Below are 19,417 nucleotides of genomic sequence, written 5' to 3'. Positions count from 1 at the left end.
TCTGTGTTCTTTTTTTTTTCTGTGTTCTTTTTAATCCTAATTTGTTGAGCACAGGGTAGTGATGTACACCTTGAAACCCAGCACTTGGGAGGCAGAGGCAGGTGTGGGCCTGTGAGTTGGAGGCCAGCCTGATCTACAGAGTGAGTTCCAGGACAGCCAGGGCTACACAGAGAAACCGTGTCTCAAAAAGCCCAGAAAGAGTATGGCACAGACAACAGCAGGCGGGAGAGCCACCAGCTCATGTTGCTAAGTCTGTGTGGTCAACAGTGTTTATCGTTTACCTCTTTAGAATACCCATGTTCTCACCCACCTTCATAAATAAACAAAGAGGGAGAGGTGGGCTTTAAGCATGAACTAAGAAGTTTTAATTAGATAAGCTTTTATTTGCTCTGCAGAAAAGTCTACCACAAAAATAGAGAAAGGAAAGATGGAACATATCCATGCTCCTAAATTAGGTTTAAAGGATTGTGTCAGCATGAAGTTATATATACTTCATACATACATATCTATATCTATATATATAATCTCTCTCCCAAACCATCAGGATTTCTTCTCCTTTTTTTGTCTTTTCCTATCATGAATGATAAACACACTTGAAGGTTAACCCTCTCATGTCCTGAGAAGAAGCCCAAGTGGTCCTGTCATATTAACAATTTATAGGCTGGTCAGATCTCTTCCATTATAGCCATGAAAAGCGTTGGCTGGGAATGTCTGCAGCCTCTGGAAGTTCCTATAAAACTGGCATGATCTCTTCCTTACACACTCGGTAGAGTCCACCAGTGCAGCTATATGGGCCTGGAGGTTTCACTGTGAGAGGGAAGGTTCTTAACTATAATTCAGCTTTAAGTGTGCGAATCTTTAAAGTTTATTTTTGAGATAGGATCCTAGGCAGCCTAAGCTTGAAGTCTGGCATTGAGCTCCTCCAGATTCTACTTCCCATGTTCTGGGTTTTTCACAGGCAAATGGTCATACCCAGCTTGTATGTTACTAAACAAAACTCCTATTGTGTCTCAGTCCCTTTCTTGTGGTAAAATACTCTGTGGCAAAAGCAACTTAAGGAAGAAAGGGTTTAGTCCGGCTTATCCTGCAAGTGCACAGCCTCTCATGCCGAAAGAGGTCAAGGTGGCAGAGCTTACAGTGACTGGTGACAGGGTAACCTACGTCAGGAAGCAGAGGGCAAGGAGTGCACGCCGTGCTCAGTTCCTTTCTGACCAGGGAACAGCACTGGCCACAGTGGGCAAATCTTCCCACCTTAATCATTGCCATGGAGGGAACTCCCCACCTGACATGCCCGGAGGCTCATCTCCCAGGTGACCAGATTCTTCAAGTAGAAAGTAGCCACCAACCATCGCACTGTGTGTAATCACTGTGTCTACTTTGGGTTATCTGTTTCTCCTGGAGAGCACTCCATTCATCTGAGCCATTCAAAGTATCTATTCATTTATTCTGAATGATCAAACACATTGGCATAAAGTTGTTCGCACCACTCCTTCATCATCTTGTTGATACCCGCAAGATTCGTTCTTTACAGTACACAGTTCAATGAGCCAGGCGTGATGGTGCACAACTATGGCCCCAGCCCTGGGGAGGAGCTCCAGGTCAGCCTGGGATGTCTGTGGTTCTGAGTCAAAAAGTAAAAACAAAACAGTCCAGGAGAGAAGGTGCGGTGGAATTTGTGTGGACCTGGAAGGGAGAAGAGCCCTGTCGTGAAGCCACTGAGCTCTAAAGCATCCAGGATGTAGGTCAACCTCCCCACACACCCCAGGATGCTCTCAGACAGCAGCGGAACATCCTCCTCCAATCACATCTGGTGCTTGCCCTCACTGTAAGGTAGGAACTGGGAGCAGTTCCTTTGTAACTTGGCTCAGTTCATTGGCCAGATGCTGCCTCCATTGCTCTGTCTGTCCTGCGGCCTGCCTGGCATGAGGAGGAGTGGGAGAGGTGCAGTAAGGGACTCCCCGCCACCCGGCGGTAATCCCAGTCTTCCGTTCCAGCTTCGTGTTCCCGGAGACTCCAGAGTTTGGCATCCTTACCAGGATTATTTTACAAGCCATGTCTTTATCTTTAGTGAGCTCCTTTCTGCTCATATCTGTGGGCAAGAAGATTGCCAGCTTACATAACTACAGAACCAATTCCAACCAGGTGAGGGATTGTTCTCTGCTGTGAGCCTCACACCAACATTCATTACTCTTTAACGGGTCACCAGGACCATAATCTGACTGTAATCATATACGGGTTCTGAGAAGTGGACGATGTGTAACTCTGAACCCGCTTGAACTCATACAACACGTTATTCCCCTAGAACAGATATGGGGCAGAGAGGCAAAGGAATCAACCAGGTGGGGAGGCACATGCTTGCTGCCCCAGCACCAGGGAGGCAGATTGGCCAGTAGCCAGGCAGGAAGTAGAGGTGGGGCAATCAGGCAGGAAGTAGAGGCGGGACAACGAGAATTCTGGAAAGAGGGAAGTTTCAGTCTGCAGTCGTGACCCAGCTGCAGAGAAAGCAAAGTGTGACTACCTCGCCAGAAAAGGGACCAAGCCACGTGACTAAACAGACAAGAATTATGGACTAATATAAGTTATAAGAATTAATAAGAAGCCTACTAGTTAATAAGAGCTACTAGGCCAACCAGTTTATGATTAATGTAGACCTCTGTGTGTTTCCTGGGGACTGAGTGACTACAGAACCGGGTGGGACAGAAACCTCTGTCAACACTTCCCTGTGGCCGAGGAAGGCAGGTGCATGCTAGGGCACCAGCACCACGAGATCGCACACGGAACCAGGCTGCCTGTCACTACGACAATACCCTCCCTGCCTTTGGCCTTTGCTTTTATCTTTTAGGAAAAAAATTCTCCAACTACTCTGAAAGTGGTACTTTCTCAAAAAGTCAGGAGGGACACAGAAGCAAGTGGTGCCCCAGCCAGATACTTAGGTTAGTGTAGAGAAGGGAGAGGCCAGCACTGAGCTCTCTCTGTGTGTCTGAGTCCCAGGGGTCACGGGAAAGAGGAAAAGGCAAGCGTCAGTTTTATTACTTTCAGAAAGTACTTCCCTTACGGTCAGAGGCTAGGGCAGAGACCCAGCCTAATCTAGGTCAGATCAGCCCTCCCTGTACACTTCCTGAGGCTACATCCAAGTGCTGTCGGAAGGGCGTGTAAGAACCCTAACTTCAACCTCACAAAGCAGTGTGCCTCTAGCTCAAAATCAGATTCCTCAACAGAATGTGGGCTCAAAGGCTCTGCTGTCTCTCCACAGGATTTAATAGCCATCGGCCTTTGCAATGTGGTCAGCTCTTTTTTCAGATCGTGTGTGTTTACGGGAGCCGTGGCCAGGACTATTATCCAAGACAAATCTGGAGGAAGACAGCAGGTGTGTTGAAAGGGAATCCCGTCCCTAGTGTGTCCCCATAAGGCAAGAGATGTACATCTATCCCATGGCTGTCTGCATGTCTGTTTGCAGAAGGGCATTGTCTGGGTTGATTTCACTGTAATGTTCTAGTCAGTGGGAAGACTATGGGAAAAGTTTGGGTTCCACACTCACCTTAATTTTTGCTCATATTTTGTCTTAAAAGTTATTGGGGGGGGGGGTTGGAGAAATGGCTCAGCAGTTAATTGCTTCTTTCCCAGAGGACCTGAATTCAATTCCCAGGACCCACATGGCAGCTCACAATTGTCTGTGACTCCAGTTCCAGGGGATCTGGCATCCTCATAGACATACATGAAGGCAAAACACCAGTGCACATAAAATAAAAATAAATTATTTTTTTAAAAAGTTATTGGGAGAGGCACATGGTAGCATATGCCTGTAACCCCCAGCACTCATCTCCTGCCCTATTGGGGGTCTGGAGAGATGGCTCAATGGTTAAGAATACTTCTGCTCCTAGAGAGGACCCAGGCTTGATTCCCAGCATCCACATCAGGTGGCTCACAAACATCCGTAAGTTCGGTTTCGGGATATCCAGCATCATTGTCTGGACTCCTGGGGCACCAGGCATGCACATGGCGCAAATGCATGCATGCAGGCAAATTCTCATCCACATAAACTAAAAATCACCTTTAAAAAGATGAAACACACCGGATGTGGGGGTGCACACCTTTAATCCTAGCACTCAGGGAGCAGAAACAGGCGGATCTCTGAGAGTTAGAGACCAGAGCGATCTACAGAGGGAGTTCCAGGACAGCCAGGGCTACACCATGAGATCCTGTTTCAAATACAAAACAAAGAAAAGATGAAGCAGACTGAAGCTGGGAAGTTGTCAAAGCACCAGCAACACAGGGACAGATGGGGCCTTTATTTACCCAGGAGGTAAAATGGGTGGAACTTCGGGCTGCCAGCGAGGGGTCTGCTTGGGAGTGGAGTTTCTAGGTTGTGTGAGGAGAGGCTAAAGTTTTGAAGGAATAGGAGCCATATATCTTAGGAGAGCCATAGCCCTAAGCGGTGACAATAAAGATTATAGGGAAAACTGGAACTTTGCAGTCAGCAGTCACATGACACTTAAGAAGTACCTACTAAGTGTGGTACACTCCACTAAGATCCTAAAAGGCAGGTGTGCTCAACCCTCAACTCCTCCTAAGAAAAGCAAATGGCGCACTTCCCAGCAAACAGAAGGCCTCAGTTGCAGACAGGGAGCAGCACGCTCCTGACGGTTTCTCTCCAACCGGCTCTATCTCCTCAGTTTGCATCTCTGGTAGGCGCAGGTGTGATGGTGCTCCTGATGGCGAAGATGGGGAACTTCTTCCACAGCATGCCCAACGTAAGTGGCTGAGCGGCTCGAGGAAGTCAGGATGGGCGGGATCCAAGGCCAGCACCCACCTGGCAGCTTGCAACCTTCTATAATGAGTCCCCAGGGATTTGCTGCCCTCTTCTGGCCTCCTCAGGCACTTCATGCATGTGGCACACATACATACATGCAGGCAAACATGCATTCACATAAAAATAAATTCATCTTCAAAGGAAGAAAGATGGAATCTTGGTAGAGCGTTCCTGCAGAGAATTGTATTTGCCTGGTTCCCAATCTTTTTTCTTAAAATAATGACATCTTGGAGCCAGGGAGATGGCTCAGTGGGTAAGGGTGATTGATATTCAGCACCCATGGAAAAAGCAGGTGCGACTCTATGCACCTGTAAGCCCAGTGCTGGAAGGAGGTGGGCAGAGGCAGGAGGATTGCTGGAGCCTGATGACTAGCTAGCCTAGCTTTAAAAAAATGGTGAGTGGTGGCGCACGCCTGTAATCCCAGCACACAGGAGGCAGAGGCAGTCAGACCCCAGTGAGTTCAAGGCCAGCCTTGTCTACAAAGTAAGTTCCAGGACAGCCAGGACTGTTACACAGAGAAACCCTGTCTCGAAAAACCAACGGGAAAAAAAAATTGGTAAGCTTCTGGTTCAGTGAGAGACCTTGTTTAAGGAGAGTATGGAATATGGCGAGGAGTGATAGCAGGGCCTTTGAGGTTCTCCTCCGTCCTCTTACACTCGCGGACCAACTCAGACAGCGAAAATCATGGTAGTGTCTCCATTGTAAGTTAAACATTAAACATGATTGTTTGGGATCCATGTCTGTATGTAATACATGTATATATTCATGTAAAGCAAGATCATGCTAAACTCACAGTGAGTGGTCAAGAAAGAGTCACAACTGGTCTCACTGAGCTGCAAGCTCAGCTGTCAGTGTGGGGACTCTGTGAGTAATGACAGAGCCAGAGTCAGAAGCGTGAACCCCATTGCCAGTGAGACTCACTTAGCTGCTTCCAGAAGGCCTTTGTGTCTGCACTGGTCTCTCCATTGCTGTCACATGGCCTCTCGGTTATGCAGAGCATTAGGAAGACAGGCCTGCAGACTGACTCCTGCCTCTGTGTTCAGCTGCGTGTCTGCTTCAATGCATCTCTTCTTCCCTTTGCTTGAGACATGACCCGACCTTTAGCCATATTGTGTGTGTTTATTACACCTGTAAGCAAGTGACTCTAAGCAATCATACAGGCTGATGCCCAGATACACGGAACATAGCAGAATGTTAGCAGTGGCTGTCTCTTCAGTGATGGAAATAACAGAGACCAGGTATGGTAGCATACACTTGTAATTCTAGCACCCAGTATACAGAGGCAGGAGGATTGCCTGCTAGCCTGATCTATGTAGTGAGTTCCAAGGTATCCAGAGCTACACAGAGAGACCTTGTCTCAAAGAAACAAAATTTTTTAATGACATTATATAGGAATGCAATTAATTTTTAATGAAGCAAATGTTTCCCCTTAATATTCAGAAAGGACACAGCTTTGCCGTATGTGGCTTTACGATGAGATTTGTTTCCTAGGGCTATTCCTCGCCTCAGATTAAAAGAAAAAGAATCCAGTGAGGCGGTGGTGGCGCACACTGTGAGTCCCAGCACGTGGGAGGCAGATCGATGTCTGTGAGTTCGAGGCCAACCTGGTTTACCATGTGAATTTCAGGAAGGCCGGGGCTACACAGAGAAACCTTGTCTCCAAAAACAAAAAAACAAAAAAAAAAGGAAAAAATGAAAGAAAGAAAGAAAGAAAGAAAGGAAGGAAGGAAAAAAAGAAAGAAAGAAAGATGAAAGAAAGAAAAAGAATTCTACAGCCCCCTGTGAAGTTAAGATGCCTTCTTTTTCTGCAATTTCTGACACTGTTTTTTTTTGGGGGGGGGGGTTATTTACTTGTTATTTTGGTTTTTTCAAGATAGGATTTCTCTGTATAACAGCCCTCGCTGGCCTGGAACTCACAGAGACCCGCCTGCCTCTGCCTCTGCCTCTGCCTCTGCCTCTGCCTCTGCCTCTGCCTCTGCCTCTGCCTCTGCCTCTCGAGTGCTGGGATTGAAGACGTGCGCACCTTGCCTGTCAGACTTGACACACTATTGAGGAAACTGGGGAGAGACGGAAAGGGCTTTTTGTGTTTGAACCGTGAGCCAGACCTTGGGCGTGCTGTTCGTTTAAAAAAAATAAAATAAAACAAACTCACACAGCACTTGTAGAGGCGAGGCTAGATTTTGTGTTTCCTTTGTGCAGACTTGGGAATGCCATCCCTGAAATGAGAACAAGGCAGTTAGGGCGGTTCATCTTTCCCTCACAGGCTGTGCTGGCAGGGATCATCCTGAGCAATGTGATACCCTACCTCGAAACCATTTACTATTTACCCAGTCTGTGGAGGCAGGACCAGTACGACTGTGTGAGTACAGCTGCCAGGGGGTGGAGAGGTTGGGGGGAAGACGGATGGAGTTGGAACCTGCAGGGGGAACAGAACCAGCCGGAGCCGAGCTGCAGGCAGCATCGCTAAACATGTTAGAAGGGGCCGTCAAAGGATTCGTCTTTCAGTGCTCAAGAGCCTAGAACCTACGTAAGGAAGCTGGGCATTGTGACACACGCTCAGACTGCCAGGACTGGAAAGGCAGAGGCAGGGGGATCACTGGGGCTCGCTGGCCATCAGCCTAGCCTATGAGGAGCTCTAGGCCAATGAGACCCAGTCTGAAAAACACAAAGTATATGTAGTTCCTCTGGTCTCCACATGCAAACACACACGTGTATACTCACCTCTGCACACACCAACATGAGCACTCACATACATACACAAAAGAAATAAAATTTTAAGCCAGGCGGTAGTGGCGCACACCTTTAATCCCAGCACTCGGGAGGCAGAAGCAGGCAGATCTCTGTGAGTTCAAGGCCAGCCAGGTCTACAAGAGCTAGTTCCAGGACAGGCCCCAATGCTACAGAGAAACCCTGTCTCAAAAAACTAAACAAAACAAAACAAAATAGACTAAATATGCCTAATAACTATTACAGACATTTAACTATCATCCAGGAAAGAAATAAAGGGAAAGATGTCAGGAATGTATCAGAGAACATCCAGACAGCCTCGAGGGCCAAGTCTTCTGCGACAGGCTGGCACCTCTCCATCTGCTCATTTTCACGGTCTCCCTCCCCTCCACCCTTTCCCACAAGGTTGTTTGGATGGTGACATTCTCCTCCGCGATCTTCCTGGGATTGGACGTCGGACTGCTGATTTCCTTGGTCTTTGCCTTCTTCATCATCACTGTTCGTTCGCACAGGTACTCAGCCTCTGGGGGGTGGAGGACAGTCATGGCCAGGCAGGGCGCTGGGACCTAAGACAAGCCCATTTCCTTCCAGAACCAAGATCCTCGTCTTGGGTCAGATCCCCAACACCAACATTTACAGAAACATCAATGACTATCGGGAGGTAAGGAGCCAGCCCAGGTATGGGGGAGATGGCTCAGTGGATAAAGCCGGTGCCATGCATGTGTGAGGAGTTCACTTCCTCCGAGCTCACTGGGATCTCAGGCTTGGGAGGCAGGAGAGGACATCCCTGGGACAAACTGGGTATCTAGGCTCATTGAATCCTAGAGCTCTGGATTTCTGGGAGAGACTCTGCCTCAGTCAACAGTGGACAGCAATGGAGGACACCTCTTGACCTTAACCTCTGGCCTCCACACATGCACCCCCTACACATTAGTGTACACGCACACACACATGGAAGGGGGTGTGGAGAATGGTCAGCTCAACCCCAAACCCTTCACCAAGGCACTGCAGCCCACTCACGGGCAATGGGCTCCAGGGGACAGGTAGTGTCCACACCCCCTCCAGCCAGCAGGGGGCTCTCTCACCGTGGACTCCAGGGAGAAGAAGGCTAGATAGCAGTAAGACATGGAAGAGTACACCAAAGCAGGGGGTGGCAGCTATGGAGGTGTTTGCTTGCCTTGGACCTCAGCGTGCTGGGGCAGAGGCAAGCACAGCTCCAACTCTAGTTCCGAGCTAGCAAGAGGTACGTAGTGAGAAGAGAGAGAGAGCGCGCTAGGAGCTGAGGTGGTGATTTTCTAGCCCTCAACTCACTGAGGCCAGAAGTTCTCTTCCTCCCCCTCCCAGCCCTGCCCCTCTAGACAGAGTTTCTTTGGAGCCTGTTCTGGCTAGCCAGAACTCGCACTGTAGACCAGGCTGACCTCGAACTCACAGAGATCTGCCTGCCTCTGCTTCCCCAGTGCCAGGATTAAAGGTGTGCGCCACCACTGCCTGGCTAGGCCAGAAGCTCTTGAGGAGCCATTAAAGCTGTGTGGTTCTTACTCCCTGAAAGAGCAGAGGCCTGTGCCCCACCTCAGCGTGTCTTGCAGGCGATGCTCATCCCTGGGGTGAAAATCCTGCAGTGTTGCTGCTCCATCACGTTTGTCAATGTGTACAAACTGAAGCACAAGCTGCTAAAGGAGGTGAGGACCGCCCGCCAGGCACCCCTCACGCCCTGGGCCTCTGGCTCCACTGCCTGTTTCCTGTGTGAGCCCTCTTCTGTCTCCCAGGTCAACATGGTGAAGATACCTCTTAAAGAAGAAGAAATATTCACCCTCTTTAACGAAAGTTACACCAATTTATCGGAGAACAAGATCTGTAGGTGTTTCTGCGACTGTGAAGAGCTGGAGCCGGAGACCAGGGTGAGCCACGCCTGTCCTTCCTACTTCTCCACCCGTTTCCTGTAAAAAGGAAACAGCCATCCCCTTTAAGGAAAAAACAGTCCACTCCACACACACGAATGCACTAAATAGACTCTGGTTGTGGAGAGAGATCCATGAGAGGTTGGGAGTGATGGTGGGGGTAGAAGAGGAATTGGAGCGGAAGAATGTGGGGTGGGTCTGATCCCAACGACATAGTGTGTGTGTGTGTGTGTGTGTGTGTCTGTCTGTCTGTCTGTCTTTCTTCTTTTCTTTTTTTCTTGTTTTTCAAGACAGGGTTTCTCTGTGTGGCCCCGACTGTCCTAGAACTCACTCTGTAGACCAGGCTGTTCTTGAATCCAGAGATTGCCCTGCCTCTGCCTCCCAAATACTGGGAGGCAGGTAGTGAATCTTTTCACCAACTGGCTATCTTTTAATATTTTAATATTAATATTTAATAGTACATATATACACACATATATCACACACATGCACTTATGCTTGCATGCACTCAAGCACATATGTCAATGCACATATTTTTTTTTATTAATTTTTTTTGGCAGGACTCACTAAGTATCCCTGGCTGGCCTTGAACTCACAGAGATCCACCTGCTTTCTCCTCCCAAGTGCCAGAATTAAAGGTGTGCACCCCATTCCTTCCTACTGCCTCTGCCTCCCAAACGCTGGGATACCACCACACCCAGCTTGTTGTTGAGGTAGGATGTCACCGTGTAGTCCAGGCTGGTCTCAAGCTCACAGTGGTCATCCTGTGATATCACAAATCCTGGAATTACAGACGTGTGCACCACACCACACCGAATGGCTTTAAAGTTTAGCAGTCCATAGCTAAGCTTGTTTTGCTTACGTATTCAACCCCCAAAATGTGTAAGATTGGTTTAAAGCACTTCATGGGGTTTAAAATTGAATTAGGGAGTCAACTCTCCAGCAATTGACCTAAAGTCAGCATCTTCCACATTTCTGGTTTGTATAATCCGGCATAAAATTTTAATATTTTCTCCTTTCTAGATGGTAAATAGTGGTACAATTTGAATTTTTTATTTTTCAATTTATGTATATGTCTATGTGTATGCATATGTATGTGTATCATGTGTATGTTTGTGTGTCTATGATGTATGTATATATGTGTATATGTATGCATGTGTGTATATAGCATGTATGTATATATGTGTGTATGTATGTATCTATATGGATTGTGTGTATGATGCATATGTGTGTGTATATATCGTATATGTGTGTATGGTGTATTTGTCTGTGTATGGTGTGTGTGTGTATATGCATGTGTGTATATATGGTGTGTGCGTATGTAGGCACTTACACAGGTCAGAAAAGCATCAAATCCCCTGGAACTGGAGTCACAGATGATTGTGAGCCACCTGAACTAGATGCACGGAATTGAGCTCTGATCCTCTTCGGGGCAGCAGGTGCTTTTAACCACTGAGCCATGTCTCCATTTGGACTAGGAAAGTAACTAGGAGCAGTGCAGTACAGCAGCAGATGAGTTTGCGCCCCTGAGCAGTGTTTAGCTCCTCACAGCACAGGCAGCTCTGGTGTATAGAGAGTGGCAGGGGCTGCTGAGAGACTCTGACGCTAGTGCTGGCTCAGAAAACAGAGTTCTCTGTATCAGAGACTTGGCCAGGACCCTGAGGCTCTCAGTCAGGCACGATGCGGTGGAGGGTGAGGAAGAGGGGGCAGGGGAGTGATCACGAGTACAGTGACACTCCATTTGCAGAGGCCACGCTAGGACCGTGCACAGTGCGGCACCTCCTGCTCTCGGTGTCAGCTGCTCAGGTCTCTTGGGAGACTGGCGGAAGTCGTCAGAGATAAAGACAGGCTTCCCAGAAATGACCTGCTGTAGTCCTAAGAAGGCCGAGGAAAGACTGTTGCACACATGCAAGAAGGTGCTGAGGAAAGCCTGACAGAGCGTGTTACAGGTCTGAAGAAATGGCTCAGTCGCTGATTGACAGCACACACTGCTCTTCCTGAGGATCTGGGCTTGGTTTCCAGCACCCACAGAAGGTGGCTCACGACTGCCTGTAACTGAGTTCTAGGGGAGCTGTCACGTGATGTATTCAGCCTCATGTATATGCTGTATAATACATACATATGCATGTAAAAAGAAAGAAAGCACCTTACAGGAAGTCAATGAGGTAAAGCTTCAAAGGGGAGATGGGGGAGCTAGGGGACACACTGCCTTTGCCTTTGCCCCGCTTGAGCCTCACCAGGGTCCCGCCTTCCCCGTCATCCCAGGTCGTCTACACAGAGCGATATGAAAGCAAGCAGGAGCATGACCACTCGTCCATCAACCTGATCCGCTGCTTCTACCTGGGCAACATAGACACGAGCGAAACCACTTCCGAGGATCAAATCCCCTACACCGTGTCTTCCACGTCACAGAAAAACCTAGGGCAGAGCTATGAGGACGTGGAGAAGGCCTGGCTGCCCAGCAACGTCTCAAGGACCAGTTCACTGCCTCCGCCTGAGCCCTCAGAAAGCTTAGCGCAGAGTCGGTCCAGATCCGTCATCGTCCCTTACTCAGACTCAGGTGTGCAGTTCAGCACCCACACCATCATCCTGGACTTCTCCATGGTGCACTATGTGGACAATCAGGCTTCGGTTGTGTTAAGGCAGGTAAGTACCACAGAGACCTGGCCCTAGGCTCTGAACCCCTCCCACACATAGCCCCATCCCAGTGTAATTCTGTGAGTCATGGTGTTGCTCAGATCCTAGAGTGGGGACACCAAAGGTGGCGTAAAGTCAATCAGAATAAGAAGGAAATGAACCAGCCCTGGTCTGTGGAACTAGAGCAGTTAGTTCCCTAGACGTGGCTCATTCATTTCTCAAGGTTGGGGGCGGTGCTTCTTAATATCGCTGAGGCAGTATCTGTCCCACCCACTGTGGAACTCCAGGACAGCTATGGAGGACCAGACACCCCCTGCCTTCCCACCCTCCCCTACCCTCCACCTTTCAGCTGCTCCTGGCCCTGCCTATGGGGTGTCAAGAGGGTCCCCCTCCTCTACTCTCCGCAGAGCCTCTGCTTCTGGCACAGAGCAGGCAGCAAGGCTGCCTGGTTACCACGCTGGCTTTGGTGTTTTTCCTTTTCCTTTCAGACACTTCTCTCCGTCCCCCCCTTGCTCACAATAGCTCCCTCCCAGCCCCCATGGATCTGCCCACTGTGAGCTGCGCTCCTTTGATGGGCATGCCCTCCTTCTGACTTGGATCCGGGTTTATGAAACCTTCACACTCCTGAAGAAGTAAGCTTCTCTCTTAAGGGAGTCTGGCTCCTCTTTGAGCTGAGGCGTGAGAAGCTTTTCAAAGCCGGAAAACCTGTGACTGGCTGTGCAAGGCGGGCTCCCTAGGGTTCCTGAGCAAGCGCTGTCCCTCTGCACCTCATTCCTGAGATGCCCAGTGTCTGTTTCCTCAGCAGCAGCCCCTAAAAGTTAACATTGTGAGCGTCCCTAAGACTGGAGATGTGGCTCAGCTGGCAGAGCACTTGCCCAGCACGCTTGAAGCTCTGGGTTCCTTCCCCAGCACCAAAGAAACTGGTTGTGGTGGCACACACTTATAATCTCAGTGCCTGGGGATGGAGGCAAGACATTTGGTGGCTCAAGATCATTGCCAGTCACTTAGTGAGTTTAGGCCTGAGATCCTCCTTTACTTTTATTTATTTTGTTTGTTTTTCAAGACAGGGTTTCTCTGGGTAGTCCTGGCTATCCTAGAACTAGCTCTGTAGACCAGACTGGCCTTGAACTCAGAGATCTGCCTGCCACTTCCTCCTGAGAGCTGGGAATAAAGGTGTGTGCCACCACTGCCCAGCAAGATCCCTTTTAAATCCCTTTTAAATACCCCTTTTGCCACTTTTTTTAGCCCTGGCTGTCCTGGAACTTGCTTTGTAGACCAGGCTGACTTTGAACTCTCAAAAATCTGCCTCTCTCTCTCTCTCTCTCTCTCTCTCTCTCTCTTTCTCATTTTCTTATTTAGATAGGGTCTCACACTGTGTAGCACTGGCTGGTCTGGAACTCTGGAACTCACTATGTAGGCCTACCAGACTGGCCTGCTTCTGTCTTCCAAGTACCGGTGTTAAGTGTGTGCTCCACCACGCCCAGCCCTCACCACCCGTTTAGATCCAAATGTATTTGATGTGGTCTCTTTTCCAAACTTTCCATCGTAGGCCTTTGCACGGGACCAGGCTGCCTTCCTCTCTTCTGGTGCTATACTGATTCCTTTAGAGTGACTGAGGTCACATGATCAGATGCAGCCTGCAGGATGGCTGCTCCACATACGCACACCTTTGCCTTCCATCCTTCCAGCAGCCCCCATAACAGCCCTGTTTGGAAAAGTCCACGGCTTGGTGCTTCGGAACTTCAAGCATCTGGCTTTTCCTGGCTCTTCTCATCTCCCCTCTCTCGCACCCACACCTGACCCACACAGGAGGCCTTCTGGTCTAGGCAAGCCAGGATCCTCTGCCTTACTGCTGTGAGACGCATGGTCCACAGCTCTGTCCTGCAGTTTAGGCTTCCTCATGCTTCTGCAACCGTCCTGTGCATTTCTCACTGTAGGAATTTTTTATGGTCCACTTGCCCTAAATAAAGAACATGGGGTGGAGAGATGGCTCGGTGGTTAAAAGCACTAGCAGCTCTTCCAAAGGTTGCAGGTTCAGTTCCCAGCACCTACATGGCAGCTTACAACTGTCTGTAACTCCAGTTCCAAAGGGCTGAATGTCCTCTCTGCCTTTTTGAGCACCAGGCACACCCTGCAGACATACAGACTCACACACATGACTAAAAATACATCTTTTTTTGCAAGGAGGGTAACTCTTTGTAACCACTCTCTAGGATGTTCCCAAGAGCATCCTCGCCCCATCTATCCTGAGCTGCCTCATGTAAACATCATCATGGGAACCGTCTTCCTGTTTAGGTTTTAAGCACCCCTCCCCATCACTCCCCACCCACATGAGATGCACTGATGGGTATTTGTGTTCCAAGCCGTGGTACTCAAAGGCCCACTCACCCAATGCTCCTAGGCTTGGAAGGAAAAAGTAGTGAGCGGCTGATGAGGCATTAGACCCAGTCAGTGGGTCATTTCTGGGGTGCATGCAGTGCTCTCACTCAGGCTATCTCTCTCCCTGCAGATATGCAATGCCTTCCACAATGCCAACATTTTGGTGCTCATTTCGGGGTGTCACAGTGAGTACCCTTCCGCCGTGAGAGATTGTATGTCTCGTCCCCCAGTGCTCTGCTCCAAGGCGCTGACACCTGTGTGTCTGGCTTTGGTTTGTAGCCTCTGTGGTCAAGTCATTGGAGAAGAATGACTTCTTTGACCAAGGCATCACGAAGGCCCAGCTCTTCCTCAGCCTCCACGACGCAGTGCTGTTTGCCTTATCAAGGAAGATGCCCGAGCCCTCGGAGTTAAGCATGGATGCAGCTGAGACAGTGATACATGAAACCTACTCGGAGTCAGACAAGGTAGGATGCTGTGGAGCCTCAGGGCTGGGGGAGAAGTGGGGAGAGGGGGGTGTCTGAGGAGAGGTAAAGGGTGTTCACGGAAGGCTGGGCTGCACCTGTGCCAGAAGCTGACGCAGAGCAAGCTCTGGGACCAGTCATGAATGGCAGAGACTGCCACAGCCCCTGGTGTCCCATGCAGGACCCCCACCCCAGCCGGCCCAGCAGAGGCCTCAGGTATCCTCATCCATCGCCCTATGGCTAGTGTCACACCAATTGCTAGAGATCTGAGATCCTCGCCTGGCCATCCAGACCCTAGAGCCTCCCTTACCACCACCTCCAGAGGAGTCTTAAATCTGATGAGTAGAAGCCATGTCTGCCCTCCCAGGACTTGGGTGATTATTTACATTGTGGGTAATGAGGATTCATGACCAGATACAAGAGAGGAGGACACATACATCCACAGTCTGAACCATTTCTTAACCCTAAATAGAGACCTGAGTGGGCTTTGGGCTTCCCAGATCAGAGTCCGCAGGGAAATTAAAACATGGATAGGCGCGCAGTGTTATCTAATGGTCGGGAATTATTTTTCAGTCGACATTTTTGTTTCTGACCCGCTGGGCTTTAATAGTTTGCATTTTTATGACAAGAAAAATGTACCGCGATAAGGTTTTTAAAATAATTGGAGAAGTGAAAAATACACAGACTGATAGAACCCAGCTCTTCTTCATCCCCCTCCCCCGGGCTTTGCTGAGGTGTCTCACAGGTCTTGTGCCTCATTTTTCCAGAACAGTTTTCTTCCCTGTCACCGAGATCAGAACGTAGGGCTTCTGGTTTGTTCTGCCACCCACTCGTGTTTATAAACCTGCCCGGAGCAAGAATTCTCCTGAGGACTGGCAAGATGACTCAGTGGGCAAAGGCAGTGTCGTGGCATTGGCATCCACTGGGAAAGACTGTAGTTTAGACTGATGAATTCATTCCTAATGCTAGCAGAGAGACAGCAACCTGAGAGCCAAAACAGCACTGTGTGCGGAAGGGAGCTCAAGGCAAGGTTTGTAAAGGTGGATATCAGAGGTGCACGTCACACCATCTGCGGCATCCACGGCTGGGCAAGAGGACTGGTTTCTTCTTCCCACTGCATGGTCATAAAAAGACCTCTGCACTTCATTCCCACCCCACAGGATTGGGCGAATTCACAAAAGCAGGAAGCAATGGTTAAATGCCTCTCAGTGGGGATGCCATTGTCCCCTTTTTCTTGGTTATTTGTTGTTTGTTTTGAGACCCGTTTCTCTGTGTAGCCCTGGCTAACCTGGAAGTTGCTCTGTAGATCAGGCTGACTCTGGTTCTGGGGCCAACACTGCCTGACTTCATTATTCTATTCGAATCTCACAGGCATTCAAGGGCAAAGGTCAACAGCCCTTAAGGGCTGCCTGGTACCACGTGAAGTTTCTTTAGCATCAAAGGGGCATTATGTGTAAATTATTACACAGGACTGTGCACTCTGGGGGAAGTGTCTCTAGTGGCTGGGGTAGAGCAGGCGGTGACAGAGTGCCATCAGGCTCAGGCCACAGCACTCACTGCCAAGCCTGGCGACCTGAGTTCTATCGCTGACCCACACGGTATTAAGTTCCAACATCAGTCTTGAAGGCCAGACAAATGTTAGCACCTGCTGACCTCTATTGAGTAAGCCTTCCCCAATTCTCCGGCTTGAGAAACTATTTTCACATAAACATTTTGTGAAAACGTTTATAGCTTAAACGTTATAGCTTGTTGTTGCTTCGTTGTTCTGCTGGCACCATGCTGTTTTGATCAGCGTCACTTTAGAATACATTTGAACACTGGTTAAGAAGTCTCGGGTTATCAGCATTCTAGTTTCCAATTTCCTAACTCATTATTACCATTATTCTTCAGGCTCCGTCCTGTCCTCAGAGAGGCAAACAAAATCCCTGTCAAGGTTTCCCCGAGAATCACCCCAAAATACAGAGGAGGTTGAGATGTGTATTGTTCCACTTTCCTTTCTTTCTGGGCGCGGGTTCTCTGCATTCGTTCAGTCTCCTAGCATTGCAGTGACAGGAAGGTGGCTAGCTCCAGAGACAAATCCCCTGGTGCAGGAGTTCTAAGGACTGTGTGCCACCTGATGTGTGTGCCAGGAGCAGACTCAGGTCCCTCAGGAAGAGACCAGTGCTCTCACTGCTGAGCTGCCATGCCCCGCTTTACTTTTTTTTTTTTTTTTGTTAATTGCCTTTCAGAACAAGTCTTCGCCGCCTGGGTGTGCTGGTTCACTTATAACCCGCCTGCTCAGGAAGCTGAGGCAGGAGGATCACCTAAGCTCACAAGTTTGTCAGCAGCCTGGACAGTATAGCAAGACTGTCCTTCCCAATCCCAAACTAAAACCACAGTAAAAGTAACTTTATTCTGCACCAAATGCTCCAATAGACAGCTATGCAAAGCAGGCAGCGGAAAACCCAAAGGACAGGAAAGGGTAAAGTTTAAAAATTATTTGACCAACTTTCTGGAGAGTTCTACCAGTCATGAGAGGGTTCACTATTATTTCTCATGGATTTTCTTTATTAAAAAAAATTACAAAGTTATCAAGAAGGCTCAGCAAGTAAAGGCACTTATCACTCCAAACCTGCCAACCAGAGTTCAGTCCCCAGGACCCACGTGGTGGAGGGAGAGAACTGACTCTCTCGAGTGTCCTCTGACTTCCACATGTGTGCCCACTCACACACCTGTGTCTCCTTACACACCTGTGTCTACCCACACATCTGTGCCCACCCACACACCTGTGTCTTCCCACACACCTGTGTCTACCCACACACCTGTGCCCACCCACACACCTGTGTCTCCCCACACACCTGTGTCTCCCCACACACCTGTGTCTCCCCACACACCTGTGCCCACCCACACCACACATGTGCCCCCACATACCACACATGTGCCCCCACACACATCTGTGCCCATACACACCACACATGTGCCCACCCACACCACACATGTGCCCACCCACACACCACACATGTGCCCCACATACACTATACATGTGCCCCTACATGCCCCCCACACCTGTGCCCACACACACACCTGTGCCCACACAAGTGCACACACACACATGCCTGCCCATGTGCCCCCACATATACACACTCACAAATATGTAATAGTTTTTTATTTACTAGCACTTATCCACTATTTCCTTTGATAGTACATCCTGTTGCTGAAGTCAGGGTCCCCAAAACAAGGGGAGCAGGAGTGATAGGTCTTGCTTTGTTGCTGGATTGATGGGAGAAGCTGCTGGAGTGTGTGCCCTAAGTCTGGAGTGAGTGTGGCTTCTGTTGGGCATCATCACCAACGTCCTTTAACAAGCACCTCTCTGCTCGCCTGACATTAAGGGCCTGGAGCAATGGCTCTGCGGTTAAGAGCATGCAGGTGCTGGGAATTGAACCAGGGTCCTCTGGAAGAGCAGTCAGTGCTGTGTTCTGAAACCCTTGACTGCTTGGAAGTGGAATTCACTGGCAAGTCTTAACCCTCCAAATGTGTGTTGTTTCAGAATGGGAATCAGAGACATCAAACCGGCGGTAGCATCTTAGAAGCTCCCCAACGTGCAGGCTCAAACTATATCAAGACCCACCAGCCCATCAAGGATGATTTGGATTTTGACCTGAACCTGGATTCTGGACAGAACAGTGGGCTGGGGCTCAATCTGGACCTGAACCTGGACTTGGACCAGGAGTCAGAGTTGGACCCTGAGTCTGAGCTGGAGTCTGAGATCCAAACCAGATCTGATCTGGAGACAGAGCTAGAGACAGAGGCCCAGACAGAGCCTGAAATGGAGGAAGAGCCAGAGCCAGAGCTGGAGTCAGAGAAAGAGAGGAGGCCCCAGCCTAGGACCCGGATCAGGGCTTACAGCCCCTGGCGGAACTACTTCACTGCCTATCGCTTTGGGAGTTCGAGCTCCCAGTCTCGTATTCCATCTCAGGCACCTTCAGAGGAGAAGAAACAGCCGCGTGCTCATCCAAACTCACCCCACGGTGATGAGGACACTTGGTAGGTGAACTGGGAAGAGAGAGCAGGCGGATTATTTTGGCAAATCCTCCCTGCCCAAAGGCACCACTGGGGCATGAGATCTAGACTGGGTACAAGCTACCCGTTCTGGCTCTGTAACCCTGCACCTGCTGACTTCCTTCTTTCTGGGTTACGGGATCACATGCCCATCACATACCCAGGCTGCGTGACTCAGGGTCCACAGTTGTCTCAGAGGTCTGTCCCCAGGAGTCCCAGTCTTCACCTTCCCTGCACACACTCCACGTCTCTGCCAACTGTGCCAGATTGTCTCTGACTACCTCCTCTCCTCTCCGTCCCCCTTTCTCCAAAGAAATGAGGCTCAAATAAAATATGTGACTATACTTAAAACATTCAGACTTTTCCTGCCTGTCTCTGTATCACACAACCCTGAAGAAATGCCAGGTGGGAGGGACGCCAGAAGGGAGCCAGCAAAAGAAAACCCAGGCAATATCTGGAGCTGACAT

The 19,417-nt window shown here is 49.4% G+C and overlaps 1 protein-coding gene across 1 annotated transcript in view; it reads left to right on the top strand.

Moving 5' to 3' along the window:
• The window catches only part of Slc26a8 (solute carrier family 26 member 8), a 52,657-nt gene extending 33,534 nt beyond the window's left edge, over positions 1 to 19,123 (top strand). Inside the window, exons 9-20 of the mRNA XM_041634960.1 lie at positions 1,995 to 2,142; positions 3,254 to 3,367; positions 4,674 to 4,751; positions 7,074 to 7,169; positions 7,943 to 8,049; positions 8,129 to 8,198; positions 9,124 to 9,216; positions 9,304 to 9,435; positions 11,701 to 12,081; positions 14,582 to 14,636; positions 14,731 to 14,915; positions 18,439 to 19,123. Of these exons, the coding sequence (XP_041490894.1) occupies positions 1,995 to 2,142; positions 3,254 to 3,367; positions 4,674 to 4,751; positions 7,074 to 7,169; positions 7,943 to 8,049; positions 8,129 to 8,198; positions 9,124 to 9,216; positions 9,304 to 9,435; positions 11,701 to 12,081; positions 14,582 to 14,636; positions 14,731 to 14,915; positions 18,439 to 18,939 (1,960 nt within the window). The 3' untranslated portion in view covers positions 18,940 to 19,123. The remainder of the gene's footprint in view (positions 1 to 1,994; positions 2,143 to 3,253; positions 3,368 to 4,673; positions 4,752 to 7,073; positions 7,170 to 7,942; positions 8,050 to 8,128; positions 8,199 to 9,123; positions 9,217 to 9,303; positions 9,436 to 11,700; positions 12,082 to 14,581; positions 14,637 to 14,730; positions 14,916 to 18,438) is intronic.
• The last annotated feature ends 294 nt before the right edge of the window (positions 19,124 to 19,417 follow it).

Source organism: Microtus oregoni, unplaced genomic scaffold (genome assembly GCF_018167655.1).
Source record: "Microtus oregoni isolate MIOR12 unplaced genomic scaffold, Mior012 000046F_ref0000063, whole genome shotgun sequence".
In the NCBI taxonomy this organism is placed as follows: Eukaryota; Metazoa; Chordata; class Mammalia; order Rodentia; family Cricetidae; genus Microtus; species Microtus oregoni.
The sequence above is the reverse complement of the archived record's forward strand: the minus strand, read 5'-3'. Positions and strand labels throughout refer to the sequence as shown.